Here is a 17,304-nt window from a genome sequence, read left to right as displayed (position 1 = left end):
GGTGCTCTTTAGAGGTAAGGATGGCGAGACTTCATCTTACATACGGTAGTAATTACATAATGCCATGTCAACATGATAAATAAGTGTAGGGGTAAAGTCTAGCCTATCAACCTTGTGGACATGGCCTTCTCATGAAGATTCTGGGAACTTCCTCTCTTCTTCCCTGGAGTCATCTGGATGCACTCTCTCTGCTACACATTCCTGTTCGCAAGCCACTTAGCCAGGCTGATGGCAGCCAGATCGCTGAGATGCTTCCACCGCCTCTGGATCCACAAAACTTCTCACCCACCAGCCTGTTATCTTCCAGCATTTGGCACCACTGCATGTGCTATGTGAGTCCAAATAGGAATTTATGGACTAGTATTGGACATATGGGCTAATATCAGGCTTATGGACTTGATCTGAACTGGGCTGGGATGTTTTCCCAATATACAATTGCTCTTTGATATACAATTTACAATTGCTCTCTTATACAGATGAGTGTTCTTGGGTTTGTTTCTCTAGTCAACCTGATCTAACACACACATTTTGAGCATATTGTCAGGAGAGGCCAGTCCCTGGGGAAGGACACCGTGTTTGGTCAAGTGGATGGGTGGCAAAAAAGAGGCAGGCCTCGATGAGATGAATTGACGCATTGGCTGCAACGGTGGTCTCAGGCATAGGAAGAAATGTGAGGATGGCGCAGGACCGGGCAGTGTTTTGTTCTGTTACGCATAGGGTCACTGTGGGTTGGAGCTGACTCGATGGCACTGACAATAACAGTCTTTTTAATTGTCCTTATAGATTTTAAATCAGTTGTGAACATATAAAGATATGGCCACTGTGAGATATTTTTCTGATCATTAGCATTTTCTGATCATAAATAGAAGCCTATTCTGTACTTCTCATTTTAATATGTTTATGATCAAGAGGCAAGTTGCACAATTCTGAGATAGCAGAATAAAATATAATCATTATTATTCATATGATATGGAGGGGTCCTTGGCCATTGATATTAAAATTCAGTTCCCCAGTAACATTATGGGATTGACCAGTATGATAAGAAAATTTCCTGGAGAGATATAAACGTCACAATTTCAAACTCATTACTTTTAAATGTTGTTATATAATTGGGAGTTAATACATATATCATGCCAGAGTTCAATCACATCAAGCAGAAGTGGAAAATTGTACCACAATAAGTTTCCAAACCTTCTTTTTCTTCCTGGACTCCTTGACATTGTCTCCCTTTTACACAACCCCCACTACCACCACTACCACCACTGCACCCAACCCTTATTCTACTTGCGGTCCCTGTGGGTTCATCAATCCTGAGTTTCATGTACTGAAACACATAAAAACATATAACACAACATCATAAGGGTGACCTCCAATGTCAAAGTCATTATTACTGTGACACTACAGAATTACAGCACTGGTAAAAGGATTTGAAAACAGACATCTGGTTCAGAATCTTTAACCACACAAGATTAGAAGCCTCCAGCGAGAGAATCTGCTTCACACAGGTAGCATATTTGCGACCAAATCCAAGTTAAATTAGTCACATTTGATAATATGTACATTGATTCTGATTTTTTTCTAAAAACAATCTCCACTAATTTTGCAAAGATAACAGTCTATACATATATGTATTCAAGGAGAGAGAGTATCTTTAGATTGGTAGCTCTCAACTGGGAATGGTAATGCTTCCTTCTTCTTAGGATATGACACTTGGCATTGCTTGGAAATATTTTTTACCCCAGTTTGAGACAATTTTCATACTGGTATATAGTAGATAGAAGCTAAGGATGCTGTTAAGTGACCCACAAGAAACAAATTATATTATTTTCCTAGCTCATGTTTTCTAATTGACCCAAACTATCAATAGTGCCAGTGTTAAGAAACCCTCATTTACACTATACAGAGTATAGTGTAGTGTTGTTATGTTGTCAAGTAAATTTTTTACTCAGCAAGCAATTCAAAACTATTCAAGTAACCATTTTATAAGAAAAAGAGAGAGTGAGTGGTGGTCTAATTTACTAGTCTAATACATAATATCTGAAAGTATATGAAATAACTTATTTATATAATTGCCATAGTGATTCTTCTCAAAACTAGAACACAGACACAAATACCCACAGGCACACACACACAGGTAGGCACTTATAGACCATAAATAGTTTGAACTTCCATAGTCTCCATCTTTTGTTACATTTTGAAATTACAATTAAATCCTTTTTGTTGAGTAAAGCAGCATATATACCATTCTGAGCCAACAGCTCAACCTCTATGAAGCTTCTTGGTACTATGCCAACTTGAAATTGACTAGGCTTTCCAATGCATAGTTATATGAAGACCTAATACACTCTATCCAACAAATTTTATCTCAATCATAAATATGTACCAGAGGACGAATGATCAACATACTACTCCCTGCTGTATCTGTACTGTTTCTGAATCAAAGCTCTTTCTTGAGCATGGTATTTTCACTACATTTCCCTTGCTGTACAATCCTCTCCCAATTGGGCAATTAATAAGCACATTTTCTCTACAACCCTCTGCATGTAACCCCCTAAACCCTGTATTTTAGTATGAACTATATACCTTCGTCACTCTGACTGGTTTTGGCAGTGACCCACAATTTAAATCTCTTTCCTCCAATTGATATAAGTAAAACTATAATTATCTAGGGGTAATTTCAAATTACTACTTCATTCCACTAGCGACTGATGAAGATTAGTGGTCTTGCCTTGCATCTGAGTAAGTCAGCGACATACTCACAAGAGAACCAGCAGGCAGCATTCTATTCGTGTGACTTAATTACTTCTGTCAAACACATTCACTTCAATAAAAAGCAAAAACTTCCAAAATGAGTTTTTGCTGAAAAAACTAATAAAAATAATAATAAAACAGCATTGATTTCATCAGATATAATAATAAATAGCAAAAAAAATTTTTAAAGCCCTGCCTTCAAGTTAATGCCTCCAGCTAGAGATCTTTAGATCACAGAAGAACTGCCCTCTAAAGTGTCTAAGACTGTAATCTTTACAAAACTTAACTAACACATGTTTCTTCCACAGGGTGACTAGTGAGTTAAAGCCACCAACTTTCTGTTAATCCTTGTGCTGCCAGGTCTCTTCAAATAACAAATCATTCACACACTCCCGTGGAGGCGATGTGGACTCATAGTGACCCCATTGTATAGGGCAGAACTGCCTATGTGAGTTTCACAGACTGTGACCCTGGCAGTAAAAGGTTCAGTCTTCTCCTGTGGAGTGAGGCTGGTGGGAATAATAAATGTCAAGACTTTTCTATAGTGATTTTCCATGACTTTACAAGTGTATTTCTCTGAAATGGGTTTTATCTTTTAGAAACAAATAGTGCCTTAAATCTATCCAATTTATCCAATTGTGGTCCTCTCTTTGTTACTTCTCGCTGCCATAGAGACAATGTTGACTCAAAACGACACTCCCTGTGGGTTTCCGAGCCTGTAACTGTTTATAGGAATACAAAGCCCAGTCCTTCTCCCATGGAGCTGCTGGTGGTTTTGAACTGGCTACCGTGTGGATCGCATCCCAAAGTATAATGACTATACCACCAGAGCTTAGAGAACTATAATCGGAAAAACAGATAGAATACACTGTCTGTTTTAGAAAAATAAAACCCATTTTAATGAAATATACTTGTAAACTCAAGGCATTTATTACAGAATGATCAAAGTTAGCCTGACTAAATAAATGTAAGTATATTTTAAGTTAATACGATAGGACCCACCAATTCTTTTTTTAGCTCATCAAAGCCATAATATTATCAGAATGGTATTATATTTTGCTGAAAGGAAGTCTTAAAAGGGGGCACAGAGCATTAATTGTTAAATGAACAGGGACTCTTGCTTTGAGGCCATACACTAATGAACTGCTGGGTTTGTAGAGCCCTGAAGGATTAGTCTGAAAATAGTTGGCTCACTTCTGCTCTGTCCTACACATATAACAAGCCATATGGGCATGATCTGTCAACAAGGATACAGCACAGACTTGGTAAATATTAATGGATGACATTCATTGAAATGGCTTTGCTCAAACTTCAGTTTCTCAATAACTTTAATTAAATTCCAATATACTTTTATCTTTCATAGACTGATATTAATTAAATGTAAATATATAGTAAAGTTATATTATAAACACATGTCAATATTTAATGCTTTGGGGTCTGCAAAATACACTATAGTTGACTCTATAATCTTTAATATATGAAGTGTCAATCACATGGAACTAGAAAATCAGATCTAAGAATCTTCGAACTAAGAACAGATCCATCCAAAGGAAGTATATGTCAAATTTGTAATAATGGAGATATTCTACAGGTTAAAACACTATGCAAACACAACTCTTTTACACCTTTGCATGTTCTATTTTCTCTTTCTTAAATCCATTTTTCCTTACTCTAGCCTCTTGATTGTATTTCTATTTCTTAAAATAACAGATATCAGGAAGTTTGCAGTCAAAGAGAGTTGGAAAAAATCTATTAATTAAATAATGCAGCAACAAACTCAAGCTCACTATCATTGAGCCAATTCTGACTCAGAGCGACCCTACAGACAGGGGAGAACTACCCCTGTGGGTTTTCTAAGACTAACTCTTTACAGGAACAGAAAGCCAAGCCTTTCTACATATCCATCTTTCTACATGAACAATGATATATAAAACTGAAAGTCTAATTGTTCACATGTTATCTATAAATATATAAAAAAAGTGAGAACCAAGCCTGTCTTGACTGATCAGATGAACTTTCCCTGAAAAAAATGATGTTGTTTTGAAGATCTGAAGAATTTATATAACTTAACATTGCTTTAAGGAGGTAAAGGAATGTCCCATGGGGAAAAAAATTGAATCAGAGAAGAACGAGAACTGATAGAGAGCAAAGTAGCTTTGTAAAACAGAGGAAACCAGTTTCCAGCATGTTTAGATCAGAAAAAAGAGAAGGAAGCACATTTGATAGTGAGCCTGGAGAGGTAACAGGGAAAACAAAGAACTATACAGTACCTAAGGCAATTGTAAAGTATCTGTTGAAAAGATGTCCCTGAAGTATATAAAGTGTGCATGGAAAGGTAATAGGTAGAAGGCTATGTAAAAGCATCAGAAATATATTTCATAATAAGGGATACATAGTACAAAAATAAAATCTATGTTAAATTATTCGCCATATTTTAAATGAAGTTCTGATAATGCATGTGTGTAGATGAAAATTTGTAAAAAGAAGTGAAAAGGATGGCTTTACGAGATAGTTAAATATTTTCTGATGCCTTAGAGTCACATGGTGAGTGGAAAGTGTATGTCAACAATGTCTTCAGGCCAATCAGGAAGTATGCCGTTGTTACATGTGAAACTACGTGTTGTTATATGTCAATTTCCAACTCACAGCAATCCTATGTGACAGAGTAGAACTGCTTAGTATGGTTTTCTTGGCGGTAATCTTCATGTGAGCAGTTCAGAAGGTTTTTCTCCCATGGAGAGGCTGAGTGGGTCCAAAACACCAACCTTCAGCAGCCACGACTCTATCAACAAATAACCCCCAAAAAAAACCCAAATCCACTGTCATTGAGTTGATTCTGACTCAGAGCAGCTGCATGAGGGGATTCGGTGGCTGTAAACCTTTATAGGAACAGCTAGAGAGGGCCTCGGCTTGCTCCTGAGGAGCGGAGAGTGGGTTTTCCCAGTCAGCATTGTCTTTGGGAGACCAAAGCCTACCCAACAGCCACCAAATCAAGGTCCCTACACAAAATATAAGATGTCACGCATTGACGTTAGAATCGTGGTGGTATCTTATATTTACAGACAAACGTAAATGTGTGCATTTATGTATGTGTATTATATATGATGATAATGATTACTTTAAAATAGATAAACTTTCCCAAAGATGGATCACACACAGCCATAACTGAGTCAAACATGGTACTTAGGAAAACAGCATAAAGCTGGGCAACATTCAACCTGTTGAACACAAGGTTTCCAGAAATCTGAGTTGATTCAACCACAGCTACTAACAGAAAAAATCAGACATAAAGAGGGTAACCAATTACAAGAATCTAGGTGTGGCCTCCTCCCTGGGGGATGGACAGCAGAGAATAGGGCGGGGGGAGACGTCAGACAGTGTAATTTATGACAAACTATAATAATTTATGAACTATGAAGGATTCATGGGGGAGGGGAGGGCGGAGGGAGGGGGAAAATGAGCAAATGATATTAAGGGCTAAAGTGGAAGGCAGATGTTTTGGGATTGATGAGGGCAACAGGTGTACATATGTGCTTGACACAATGGATGTATGTATGGACTGTGATGGGAATTGTACGAGCCCTTAATAAAATAAATTTTTTTAAAAAATTAGACATATAAATGCCTCAAGAATATCTGTGATGCTATAATTCTTTAAAGTATACCTTAATAATTATTTACTCACACAATAATATCGTCAATCTGCCAAGTTATTTATAAAAGAACATTTGGAAATCCTCCCTGAAGGGAGCATATAGCATTTGTACACTGCAGAACATATGAAGGTACTAACATGCAAATATGTTGTGTAGGCCCCCCTCTGGGGATATGCAGTGTACAGTGTTCAAGACTCTGGCAGTTGCTCTTCCCACAACAAGAAATAAAATGAGAAAATTAAACCTGACTCCAGTTTGTTAATGACGTTGCACAATGCAGTTTGATGAGTTCATCCACTGTCCTGAAATTGGGACTTCACCACTCAACTATTAAGATACAAGTGGAAAGAGAGAAAAATAAAATTGGATTTAAATGCTAGTGCTAAAAACATGTTGTTGAAACATTATCGGTCCCAGAAATGTACATGGTGAGTGCAAGCAGAATGTCTCAAGGCCAGCAACAGTTCAAATCCATTTCTAGTAGTGCAAACAAACAAATAAATTACTCAGGCTGATTTATAACAATGATAATAATCAAACCTAGAGATTATCAATAAAATATTTTTAATAATTTAGAAAACCTGAGGAATATTCAACAGCTTATACTTAACTCAGGTGTCTGATTCTATAATTACATATATCCTCATTTTAAGAAGATGGCTCATCAAGATAGATTAACAATTTTCCTTTAAATTTAGCCCCAAACAGAATACAATTCCTATCTCTGTGACAAATGCATTGGTAAATTTGCTATACAAAACCTCATTAGGCTTTTGGAAAGCCAGGATATTACTTTCTGACCTAAGACATGGTATGTTCAATTGCCTCATATGCTTGTGAAAGTTGGACATTGGATAAGGAAGACTGAGGAATAATTGATACATTTGAATTATGGTGCTGGTGAGGAATATTGAAAGTACCCATAGTCTGCCAGAAGAACAAACAAATCTGTCTTGGAAGACATATAGTCATTGTGCTCCCTAGAGGCAAAAATAGCGAGGTTTTGTCTCAAGTACTGTGAACATGTTGCCAGGAGGTACCAGTTCCTGGAGAAGGAAATTCAGCTTGGTAAAGAAGCGGAGCAGTGAAATAGAGGAAGACCTTGACAAGACAGATTGGCACAGGGACTGCACTGATGGGCTGGAACATACAAACGACCTGCAGATGGCACAGAAAGGGGCAGTGTTTCCTTCTGTTGTCCACAGGGTTGCTATGAGTTGGAACCAACCCGATGGCACCTAACATCTCTGTGATACTTTTATAAACATTTCAAAAAGATAAATTCAATTATCAAAACTCTCAGATAAATATTATTAGATATTGGGTTGTAGATTACATAGACAACCATAGACTTCACTGTGGATAGTATTACAGGGATAAAAAATATGAGCTTATGCTGAAAAAGGAAATGTAAATAACCCTGCTACGTGTTTCAATAGATAAAGAATAAAACAAAGCTACAGAGATTTATAGCTAATACCCCTAGTTTTGTTTCCTTGGATCTCTAATCAATCAATAGTAAAACTTCAGTAAATTTCAGCAAGCTTGATTCAAAGCATAAAATGGTTATTAAAAAAAAAGAAAAAAGCAACTGAACCTACCAGATGGGATGAAGGGAATTATCAGCAAGTGTTCTCTTCTCAGATAATACATATTAAGTTCCATTACCATTTAGCACATGTACATCCAAGAAAAAGCAAGTTCCGTTCCATAATGATGAATATATATTTAAAAGCAAATGTTACTTGTTTTCATCACAAGTTATTCTTGACTTTGGCATAAAATGTTATTTTGTTCTAGAAAATCATAGATTAATATCAAAGTTTAAAGGAGCAACTCACCACCACAATGTAGGCAAAATAGAAGTATTTTCAAATTAAGAGGGAAACACGCATGATCAAGTTTCAATTTAAAAGAAAACTTAAAGTAGAAAAAAATTTTCAAAGTGCAAATTGCTTTGAAATGACCTTTTTGTCTTGACATTATCTCCAAACAGCTATTTTTCTAGGACACCACTTATAATACATTTTAAATTAAGCTCCACATTTTAAAAATTGAGCATGTAATAACAGTCATATGTAAGCAACACGGGAAACCATGTCCTGTCAAGTGACAATTGTTTTCTTGTGGCATTCATATGCCTGAACATATTTTTGAAGAGTTGTTAAGAACAGTTAGTAGCACTTAATAGCCAACTTAATATAAGATTTAAGATTAGAATTTTATGCACCAAGAGCAAGAAACAACTTCGTGATGGAAAAACCTCAGTAGCCCTATAAAGAAAGTCCACATACAAAGAAAGCTCTGATTAGAGTCATTCAAAACTACAAATTTTGGGTGCAAAATGAACATAAAATATTACCCTGAAGGTGAGATACTCTCTGAGTACTCATTATACACATGCAATAAGATATTGCAGAATCTTTATCCTTGCTAGCAATTTTTAAATTCTGATAAGGGAAAATCACACTTGGAGAGAAATAATCTCCATAAATTAGGAAAGTAAAAGTTCATTTATTCCTAATCACTGGGAGAAATGCATATACATGATCCAGTCGAGGCAGACAGCCAGCAGGCAAAGACTTACCTTGACAGGTTCCGTTTTTCTCTTCATACCCTGCCTTGCACATGCATTTCCCGATGGGGACCAGCCACTCCCCTTCAGCACTGCAGTGCATTTTGGGTGGTTCATCAGTCACAGAATGGTTGACACAGGACCCTGACACTTCAAGCAGCTGTGAAGAATCAGCACCAGTTATTGTGTCTGGGAAGATAGCCAGGTGCCGCACCACAGAAGGGCATTTTTTATAGTATACACGCACAGAAACTAGAGCAATACAAGCACCCACATCTTGAAAAGCAAGATAAAACCCCTTCTTGCTTAGAGGTCCTACATCCCTGACCTCTGTATTCAGTTTCATAACCCGGTCACCAAGATCAAGTTCTGTAAAGCTCTCGTCAGCAGCAATGGTGTCAATTTTGATGTACTGGTTTTCCTTGGCATTTCTCCCATTTTCATCATCTGACTCGAAGTAATACATGTTGAACGTTTCCTTACAGGTCCCCAAGCCTCCCGGAAGGCTGTTGCAGTCCCGTAGAGTAAACTTGAGTTCTATGAAGATTCTGGAAGCACCTTCGTTGGACATCCAACTGGTTAAAAGCCAGTTATTCTGATTCTGCTCCATAACTTTGCATACTTGGTATGTGTGAATGGGGGCGTAGTTTTCGTCAACTTCACCAATCTCTTCCCACTGCGCAATATAAAATAGAGAGAAAGAAATTTGAAAATAACTAGGAGGACATAGTCAAAATGATCAAAGAATGTAATTTGGACATAAAATATTCTATAATTTATATATTAATAGGAAACATGCTCTATTAAGAGAATTATGCAAAAAACACTTTTTTTCATTTTAAATTAAGAAATCAATTTCATATTTTATTGTCTCCAAGGTAATTCCAAGGCAAACACATATGAATATTATACCTAAGGAAAAATTCAGAATTTCATAGTATAAATAAAAGAAACTTGAATGTGAGTGAGAATAACAAAGAGTTGAAGTAGGAAAATAGGTACAATAAAAATAAAGTTTTATATATATATATGTATATATATGGAAACTTTTGAAAGGAAACATTTATAAAATATAAAAGAAAGGAAACATTAAAGTACCAGTAATTAAATAAAGAAAATAGAAAACAAGTGCATGTGAATACACAGTAATTTATTAATTCTATCATGTTACAAATAACAGCCAATACAATTATATTTGAATGACAAATACTAGTATAGAATTAAAGAAAACTATATATATTTTGAAGCCATCTGCTCATTTTTTATAAGTTGGATAGCTAAATATTTATTTGTAGATTCAGCCACAAATATAAGCACCAGAAACCAAACCCAACCCACTGCCATCAAGTCATTTTCTACTCAAAATCAAAGCTATAGGGCAGGGTAGAACTGCACTTCTGGGTTTCCAAGACTGTAACTGTTAACAGGAGTAGAAAGCCTCATCTTTCCCTTGGAGTGGTTGCTGGTTTTGAACCGCCAACCTTGTCATTAACAAGCCAACATGTAACCGCTACATAACCAGGTAAATGTAATGATAGAAACTTTAGGGTGAATGAACAGCCTATTTCCTTTGAATGTCTTTTCTTAGCAATACAGTCTTTCACGCATAATAATCAAGAGTTTTAGAGAAACGTAAGGCATAGGAAAGATAAGTATTATTTATATTTTATACAATTGTATACTCACCCTAAGAAAGGGAACACAGAAGATATGGTGTGCTATACAAAGTGTGGTGAAGAAATGAGATGGTGGCTGGCTATTAGATAAAGTAGTGTCTGCAGTCTTAAAGGCTTGCTTCCGAACAAGCAGCCATCTAGGTGAGATGTCAACTAAGTCCAGGTGGAAGAAGCACACCAAATTCAAAGCCAAAGGAAGAAATAGTATCAAAGCCTAAACTATGAGATTATGGTTTGCAGAAGGCTGTGGGAGCCCAAGATACATTTGTGAGATCTGCAACATAAATAAGCATCCAATTATTTCCCCCTGACCATATCGTGGGGATGGAAAGAAATTGGCTACCAAACAGAGCACACTGGAGAGAGGGTTATAGGAGATCGAAATGATAAGCCTGCCTTCAACAGTTTAAACCTTGTCTCGATGGCACGTTGGGCCTGATCTGGTTTGCAACGTTTCCTATTTTTTGTGCTATTTGTTCATATTGAGGTTTATCGCAGATGTGTTTTTGCATTGGGAGTGACCCTCTTGACTAGTTGGTAACACGTTTTCTGTTTTCAGACATGAAGCCCAGGGTTGATGAACGGACAGGGACAGCAGTACAAAAATGGTTTCTGGGGGGGTACAGTGTGTATGTGGGGGGGCCAGTAGGGAACAGGGGGCGTGGCTTAAAGGAAGAAGCTGATATCAAGGGGTTCAAGAAGGAATAACTGTTCTGAAACATTGAGGCAGCAATTGTACAGTACAGCTTGATGTGATTGAACTATCGAATGATATATCTGTGTTAGCTCCCAATAAAACGGTTTTGGAAACTAAAGAAATAAATAACAAGAAGGAAAAGTACAACTGAATAAAGCTTTCTCTTTCCTAGTAAAATATTTTTAAGAATCAGTCCTAAACATAGGACTACTTTTTACTATTCATACAAATATGTGCTTTTAGCCTAAGAAATATTTTATACACACACAGAATCTATGTGCAATAAAACTACATGTAATTTTATTTTAAACTTAAACTGTTCCCAAGTCACAGAACATTAAAAGTATACTGACTTTTAATTATTCCTGAGTTTGTGATTCAGGCATACATTATTAAGGATAATACAAAACTGTATAGGAACTCATTTCTTTAGAGATCAAACTTACAGAGATGTAGAAGAATGTGGAAGTACATGGATGCAAATAAGTCATATACTTCGGATGGCCCTATAAAAATGCTAAGCTTCCACATGTGTACAACATGCTAATGAAGTGACACTGCTTAGATCCTTCAATTCACAAAAGAAAGATATCAAGATGCCAAATAACTTTCACATTATGGTGTTTTGGGATGTCTTATTCAATTTAATCTCATTTTTGTTCTCTCTCAAAATATATACACATACAGCTTCTTAGATTCTGCTTTTCTAAAACAACTTTCTATTAAGCATTCTATGATTAAACTATTTATATTCTCTTCGTAGGTATCAATCTCTTCATTATAAATGTTACAATTAAAATACCATGCAAACAAACATGTCAACTAAGCAAGCACACACACACACACACAAATAAAAATTAGCAACTCGTTGTAATTTCACAGTAGAAATATTGTGTCTTTTATTTAGCATGCAGTATTATACGGGAGATGCCATGACCATATTTCCTATTTGATTCTCTGAATGGCCAATGGCCATAATTATTTAAAGTAATATCTTCTTACTGGTTCATTAGAAATATAAAATGTGAAGCATATTTTGGATACTTGAAAAGAAAAAAGAAAAACTCACCATGATATATTCTAACATTAAAGAAAATTACATGTTTTTATCTTCTTCATTGAGAATATTCAGAGAAGAAAAATACTTTCAAATGACCAGTTTCATCTTTATTAGATGATCTAAATTAGGGCTTTAAATTCTTTCAGTTTTTCTTATCTTTAACGCAAAGAAAACATGCTATTCTCAGCAAAAATGCTAGAAATAAAAAAGGAAGGTGATGAAAAAATAATAATAGTAACACTCTTGAAGAACTTCCTAAATATACGACAGGTATATCACTAGAAACTTTTGCAAACAAGATTTGTTTAAGGATATAGGAAATACAATCTTTTCTATTTAAGTTTTTTTATAAATCCATGACTGAATTAACAGATTTGTCAATTGCTGTAAGAGGTGTGCATAGATATTTTGAAACTGTGTCCACTAGATGTGATGTGGTAACTACAGTTTTGTTCATTCATCTGGGCAGCCCATCCTACTTGACTCTACTGTGTGTGTGTGTGTGTGTGTGTGTGTGTGTGTGTGTGTGTGGATTCCCCTTTATTCCCACCCGTTTGCTTCATTACTAAAGATCAAAGCCATAGTTACCTGGGCATCTGAGATCAGTTTGGCTTGGTTTCCTCTCAGATGCTCCAGTGCTTGCGCTATTTTCCCACAGGCCTTGAAAACTTCAAGTCAGACATCAAATACTAATTTTATGTACATTCATCAGAAAATTGGAAAAGTAAAACACAAGTTCATATGTACAAGGTGATATAAAAGTTCATGGAAAAATCTAAGAACAATTAGTTCTGACCTGACCCTACTTATATTCCCCTCATAAAGAGATCACTGACGATACATGGGTGCTGTGGCAAAATGTGGTGAAGAAGCAAGATGGTGCCTGGCTATCAGACATAATAGCATTTTGAGTCTTAAAGGCGTGTCTTCAAACAGGCAGCATCTCAATGAGACACCAACCAAGTCCCCGTGGGAGAAGCACACCGGAGAACAGATCAAGGGCATGCTGTATGATTTAACATCAGGAAAGGTGTACACTGGAATTCCATCCTCTCACTATACTTATTCAGTCCCTGTGCTGAAGAAAAATCATCGGAGAACCTGGATTAGATGTGGCATCAGGATTAGGGGAAGGTTTATGAACAACCTGTGACATGCAGATGACCCAGTCATGCTTGCTCAACGTGAGCAGGACCTACAGCCTTTGCTAGTGAAGATCAAGAACTTCAGTGTTCAGTATAGATTGCAACTCAATCTAAAGCAGGCCAGCGTCCTCAAGACGGGACCAACAGGTAGCACCATAATAAATGGAAAAACATTTGAAGTTGTCAATTATTTCATCTTGCTTGGATCCACAATCAATGCTCATTGAATCGGCAGTCGAGAAACTGAACTACACATCACACTAGGTAAATTGCCTGCACGAGATCTCTTTAAGTGTTGAAAAGCAAAGATGTCGCTTTGAGGACTAAGTTGCACCTGACTCCAGCCATGGTATTTTCAGTAATCACCTCCTATGCACGTGAAACATGGGTATTGAATAAGGAAGACTGAAGAAGAATCCATGCGTTCATTTCCATTATGGGGCTGACAAACAATACTGAAAACAGACAAATCTGTCTTGGAAGAAGCACAACCAGAATGCTCCCTAGAAGCAAGGATGGGAAGGTTTCATCTCAAGTACTTTGGGCATGTTATCAGGAAAGCCTTGTCCCTGGAGAAGGTCAATCATGCTTCCTGAAGGGCAGAGAAAAAAAGGAAGACCTTTGGAAAGAAGGAGTGGCACACTGGCTGCATTGATGGGCTACAACAGAAGAACAATTGTGAGGATGGCACAGGACCTGACAGTGTTCTGTTTTGCAGATGATTCCTGTATCAGAACCAACTAGAAGGCCCCTAACAACAACATTTTTCTGATTTCTTAGGGAAAGTATCTTTTCAAAATCAGAATGAAAACTCACTAAATGAAAAATATAACACAATTATTTCAATTGAAAATTAATTAAAAATAAAATAATTAGCATTTGATGTGCTTAATGTTTCAGGAATGGTTTATGCAATTGTATCCCTGTTTCCAGGTCAAAAAGAAATAGATGGCGAAAGTTTCAGTAAACCATTTGCAACCCTGGATGATCTGGCTGAAGTATGGTATATATCAGAAAATATAAAGTTGTTCATACTCTTTGGTCTTTTCTGTCCTCATTTTTCAATACATAATAATATACTTGTGGTGTAATTCTTGACAATAGCACTCATAAATCAATTCCAGGAAACATATTAACCATGTTCTTGTAATCAGTGACTATTCAACAAAATTTCCATCTCATTTTTTGTTGGGAAACAGCTACATTAGGGCCTTGAGATTATTCAAGTTTAAGTGATTGTATTGTCATAATATAAAATCCACTACATCCACTTCCCAGAGCTTTATTACTGATATTCTATAGAAATGGAGTCCATTGACAGTCAATGTGTTTTCCAGTCAGGAGATAGATGTTCATGGGGCAGGGCTTTATTTTTCACACGACTAGTACATTTCTGCCTGAGATAAAAGTAAAAGAAAAGTTATAGATAGCCCTGGGTCCACTGCAAATTCTTCCATCTACATGTTAAAGCAGTGTCTGGCCGCAAACCAAAATCAATGTAAATATATGTGGAAACAATTATGCACTTCTCTCCAAAAACTAATATACAAGTTTTAAAATTATAGTACTATTTCGAAAATAATAATTTAAATTTTTCAACATTTATTTTTACATGTTTTTTTTCCCACTGGTTTAATGCAAATTTAATTTAGATTCATGTTGGACTATAATTTCAAAGCTAAAGTTCAAGTTGTTTGAGGAGACTGATAGACTAATATTTACAGAAGCATTTCTTTGTTCATCAAACATAAATATTGCATGGAATTTCATTTCTTTGAAAATTATATAGAAACAAGGTTTTTTTTTAATAATGCTGGGATTTCCCTATAATATTAAGACATGTCCAGTTTTAGTGGCACTGAAAGGTTAAGGAACAAAAATATTTACATGTATTCTTCCTATTTGGTTTTTCTGTATATTTTTAAATCTCCCTAAATTGACCCTTAATAATTTTGAAGGTTTATTGTTTTGGATCATTCAGAGTAATTAATTGCTTAATATAGTCCTTTTAGATATCCATATTGTCATATATTACTATATATATCCTTGACTATAAGGGTATTGTCCCATTGTGGAGGGAGTTACCAGTTGTGCTAATTACATAGAATTAAGGTGGACATTTTTTAATCTTTTTCTTACTAGAGGCTGAAGTGTCTCAAGTCACTACCTTTAGTTTCCTTGGGGTAGTGGTCTGCAGATTTGCCATGGTCAGAACAAAAAGACTGCACTCCCATTCAAGCCCTGCACATGGGCAAGACACCATATTTGTGACCCTTCCTCCCCTACTGAGCATGCACAAAGACTAGTGCTGAGTGATCAGTGAAAAACACCCATCAGATGCCGGTGACTGGACCAGGACTAAAGTAGCCATCTTCATGTGAGTCTCAACCTACACATTGGCCTGGGTAAGCAAGTGAGACCTACGTTCACTTTTGGACAGTTTGCATATCTGTGCCTCCACCGGACATTGATAAAGGCTGTTCTTTCACCTGGTCCTCTGCTTGGTTTGCCTCTGACTGGCCTCTGTTTCTTGGACTTGAGTTATGACCTGAGTCACCAGTTTCCGTGGCTTTTTGGATTAGTAGGATCTCCCAGTGGGAGTCTGAATGTCAGGTCTGGGATTTATCAGCGCCTATAACCATGTGACCTATTTTCCAAGTGGTTCTTGAGTTCTGTGAAACCTTGCAGGGAACCGCTGAACCCTGGGATATATGTTGAAGGGATGACTAGTGGTTAATATCAGAGATAATAAGTATGGTATGACAAATTTGAAGTCAGACACTTGGAACATTTCAAACTCTATCTCATTGGGACTGGCATTGTATTAATAATTCTTAAAGAAATTATTTTTGCAAATTAGAACTCATATCTGGGAAAAGTAGAATTAACTTTGCAGTAGGAATGGAATATTTAATTTAAGAATTTTTTAACTTATCGTTTCTCTGTTTACCAACACTATCCCTTACACCAATATGTCCAGATAATAGGAACTTTGAATAGGGTGAATGTAGATAGAAAGCAGAGGAAACTATTATAGTACGTAACAATCGCATATATTTTTCAGTCTAGTGAATTTTAGATAATATCACAAACCTTCAAATCAGCTTGCAGGTTAGCAAACTACTCTTGAAATGATAAAATGGATATCCATAATGGTAGAAGATAAATTATCCCTGACTTCCATTTATGGTTTTCTTTGCTCTATCTATGCAAGCTCATCTCATGTACTTTTGGCATGTTGACAGTAGAGACCAGTCTGCTGAGAAGGACAGCTTGCTTGGTAAAGGAGAGGGGTAGCAAAGCAGAAGACCCTCAACAAGATGGACTGAAACAGTGGCGACAAGAATGGTCTCAAACATAAAAATTGTGAGGATGGAGCAGGACTTGGCAGCATTTCTTTCTGTTTTACGAAGAGTCACTAGGAAACTGCATCTACCAATAATAGTGTGCTAATGTACAGTTATTTTAATAAGTATTTCAATTACCCTTGAGGTTTCCTAAAGTAACATGATAAACACGAATGAAATGCGGTCTTGTCATTATCGAGACTGTTTTCTTGACCTGCTCCCAAGTTAAATCAAGATTCCTTTGCTCATCTTGTAAAGTCCCGCGTCTTACAGAGGTGAGAACTTGTTAGTCCATCCAGCTTACTGCTCAGCAGCTAACAAAAAGTTTGGGGTTCTTGTCAACTCAAAATGCTTCAGAGGAGAAGCCTGGTGATCTAATTCTCCAAGTAGAAAGCCC

The 17,304-nt window shown here is 36.5% G+C and overlaps 1 protein-coding gene across 1 annotated transcript in view; it reads right to left on the bottom strand.

The window, feature by feature from the left end:
- Positions 1–15,766, bottom strand: part of EPHA5 (EPH receptor A5) — a 317,049-nt gene extending 301,283 nt beyond the window's left edge. Inside the window, exons 1-2 of the mRNA XM_030888562.2 lie at positions 15,728–15,766; positions 8,995–9,658 (exon numbers count right to left, since the gene is read on the bottom strand). Coding sequence (XP_030744422.1) covers positions 8,995–9,658; positions 15,728–15,766 — 703 coding nt within the window. The remainder of the gene's footprint in view (positions 1–8,994; positions 9,659–15,727) is intronic.
- Positions 15,767–17,304: the final 1,538 nt, after the last annotated feature.

The sequence above is a fragment of the Echinops telfairi genome, unplaced genomic scaffold, assembly GCF_000313985.2.
Source record: "Echinops telfairi isolate 266 unplaced genomic scaffold, ASM31398v2 ScPeMD7_7468;HRSCAF=8506_0, whole genome shotgun sequence".
NCBI classification, from domain to species: domain Eukaryota; kingdom Metazoa; phylum Chordata; class Mammalia; order Afrosoricida; family Tenrecidae; genus Echinops; species Echinops telfairi.
Note: the sequence above shows the minus strand (reverse complement) of the source record. Positions and strands in the feature narration are given on the sequence as shown.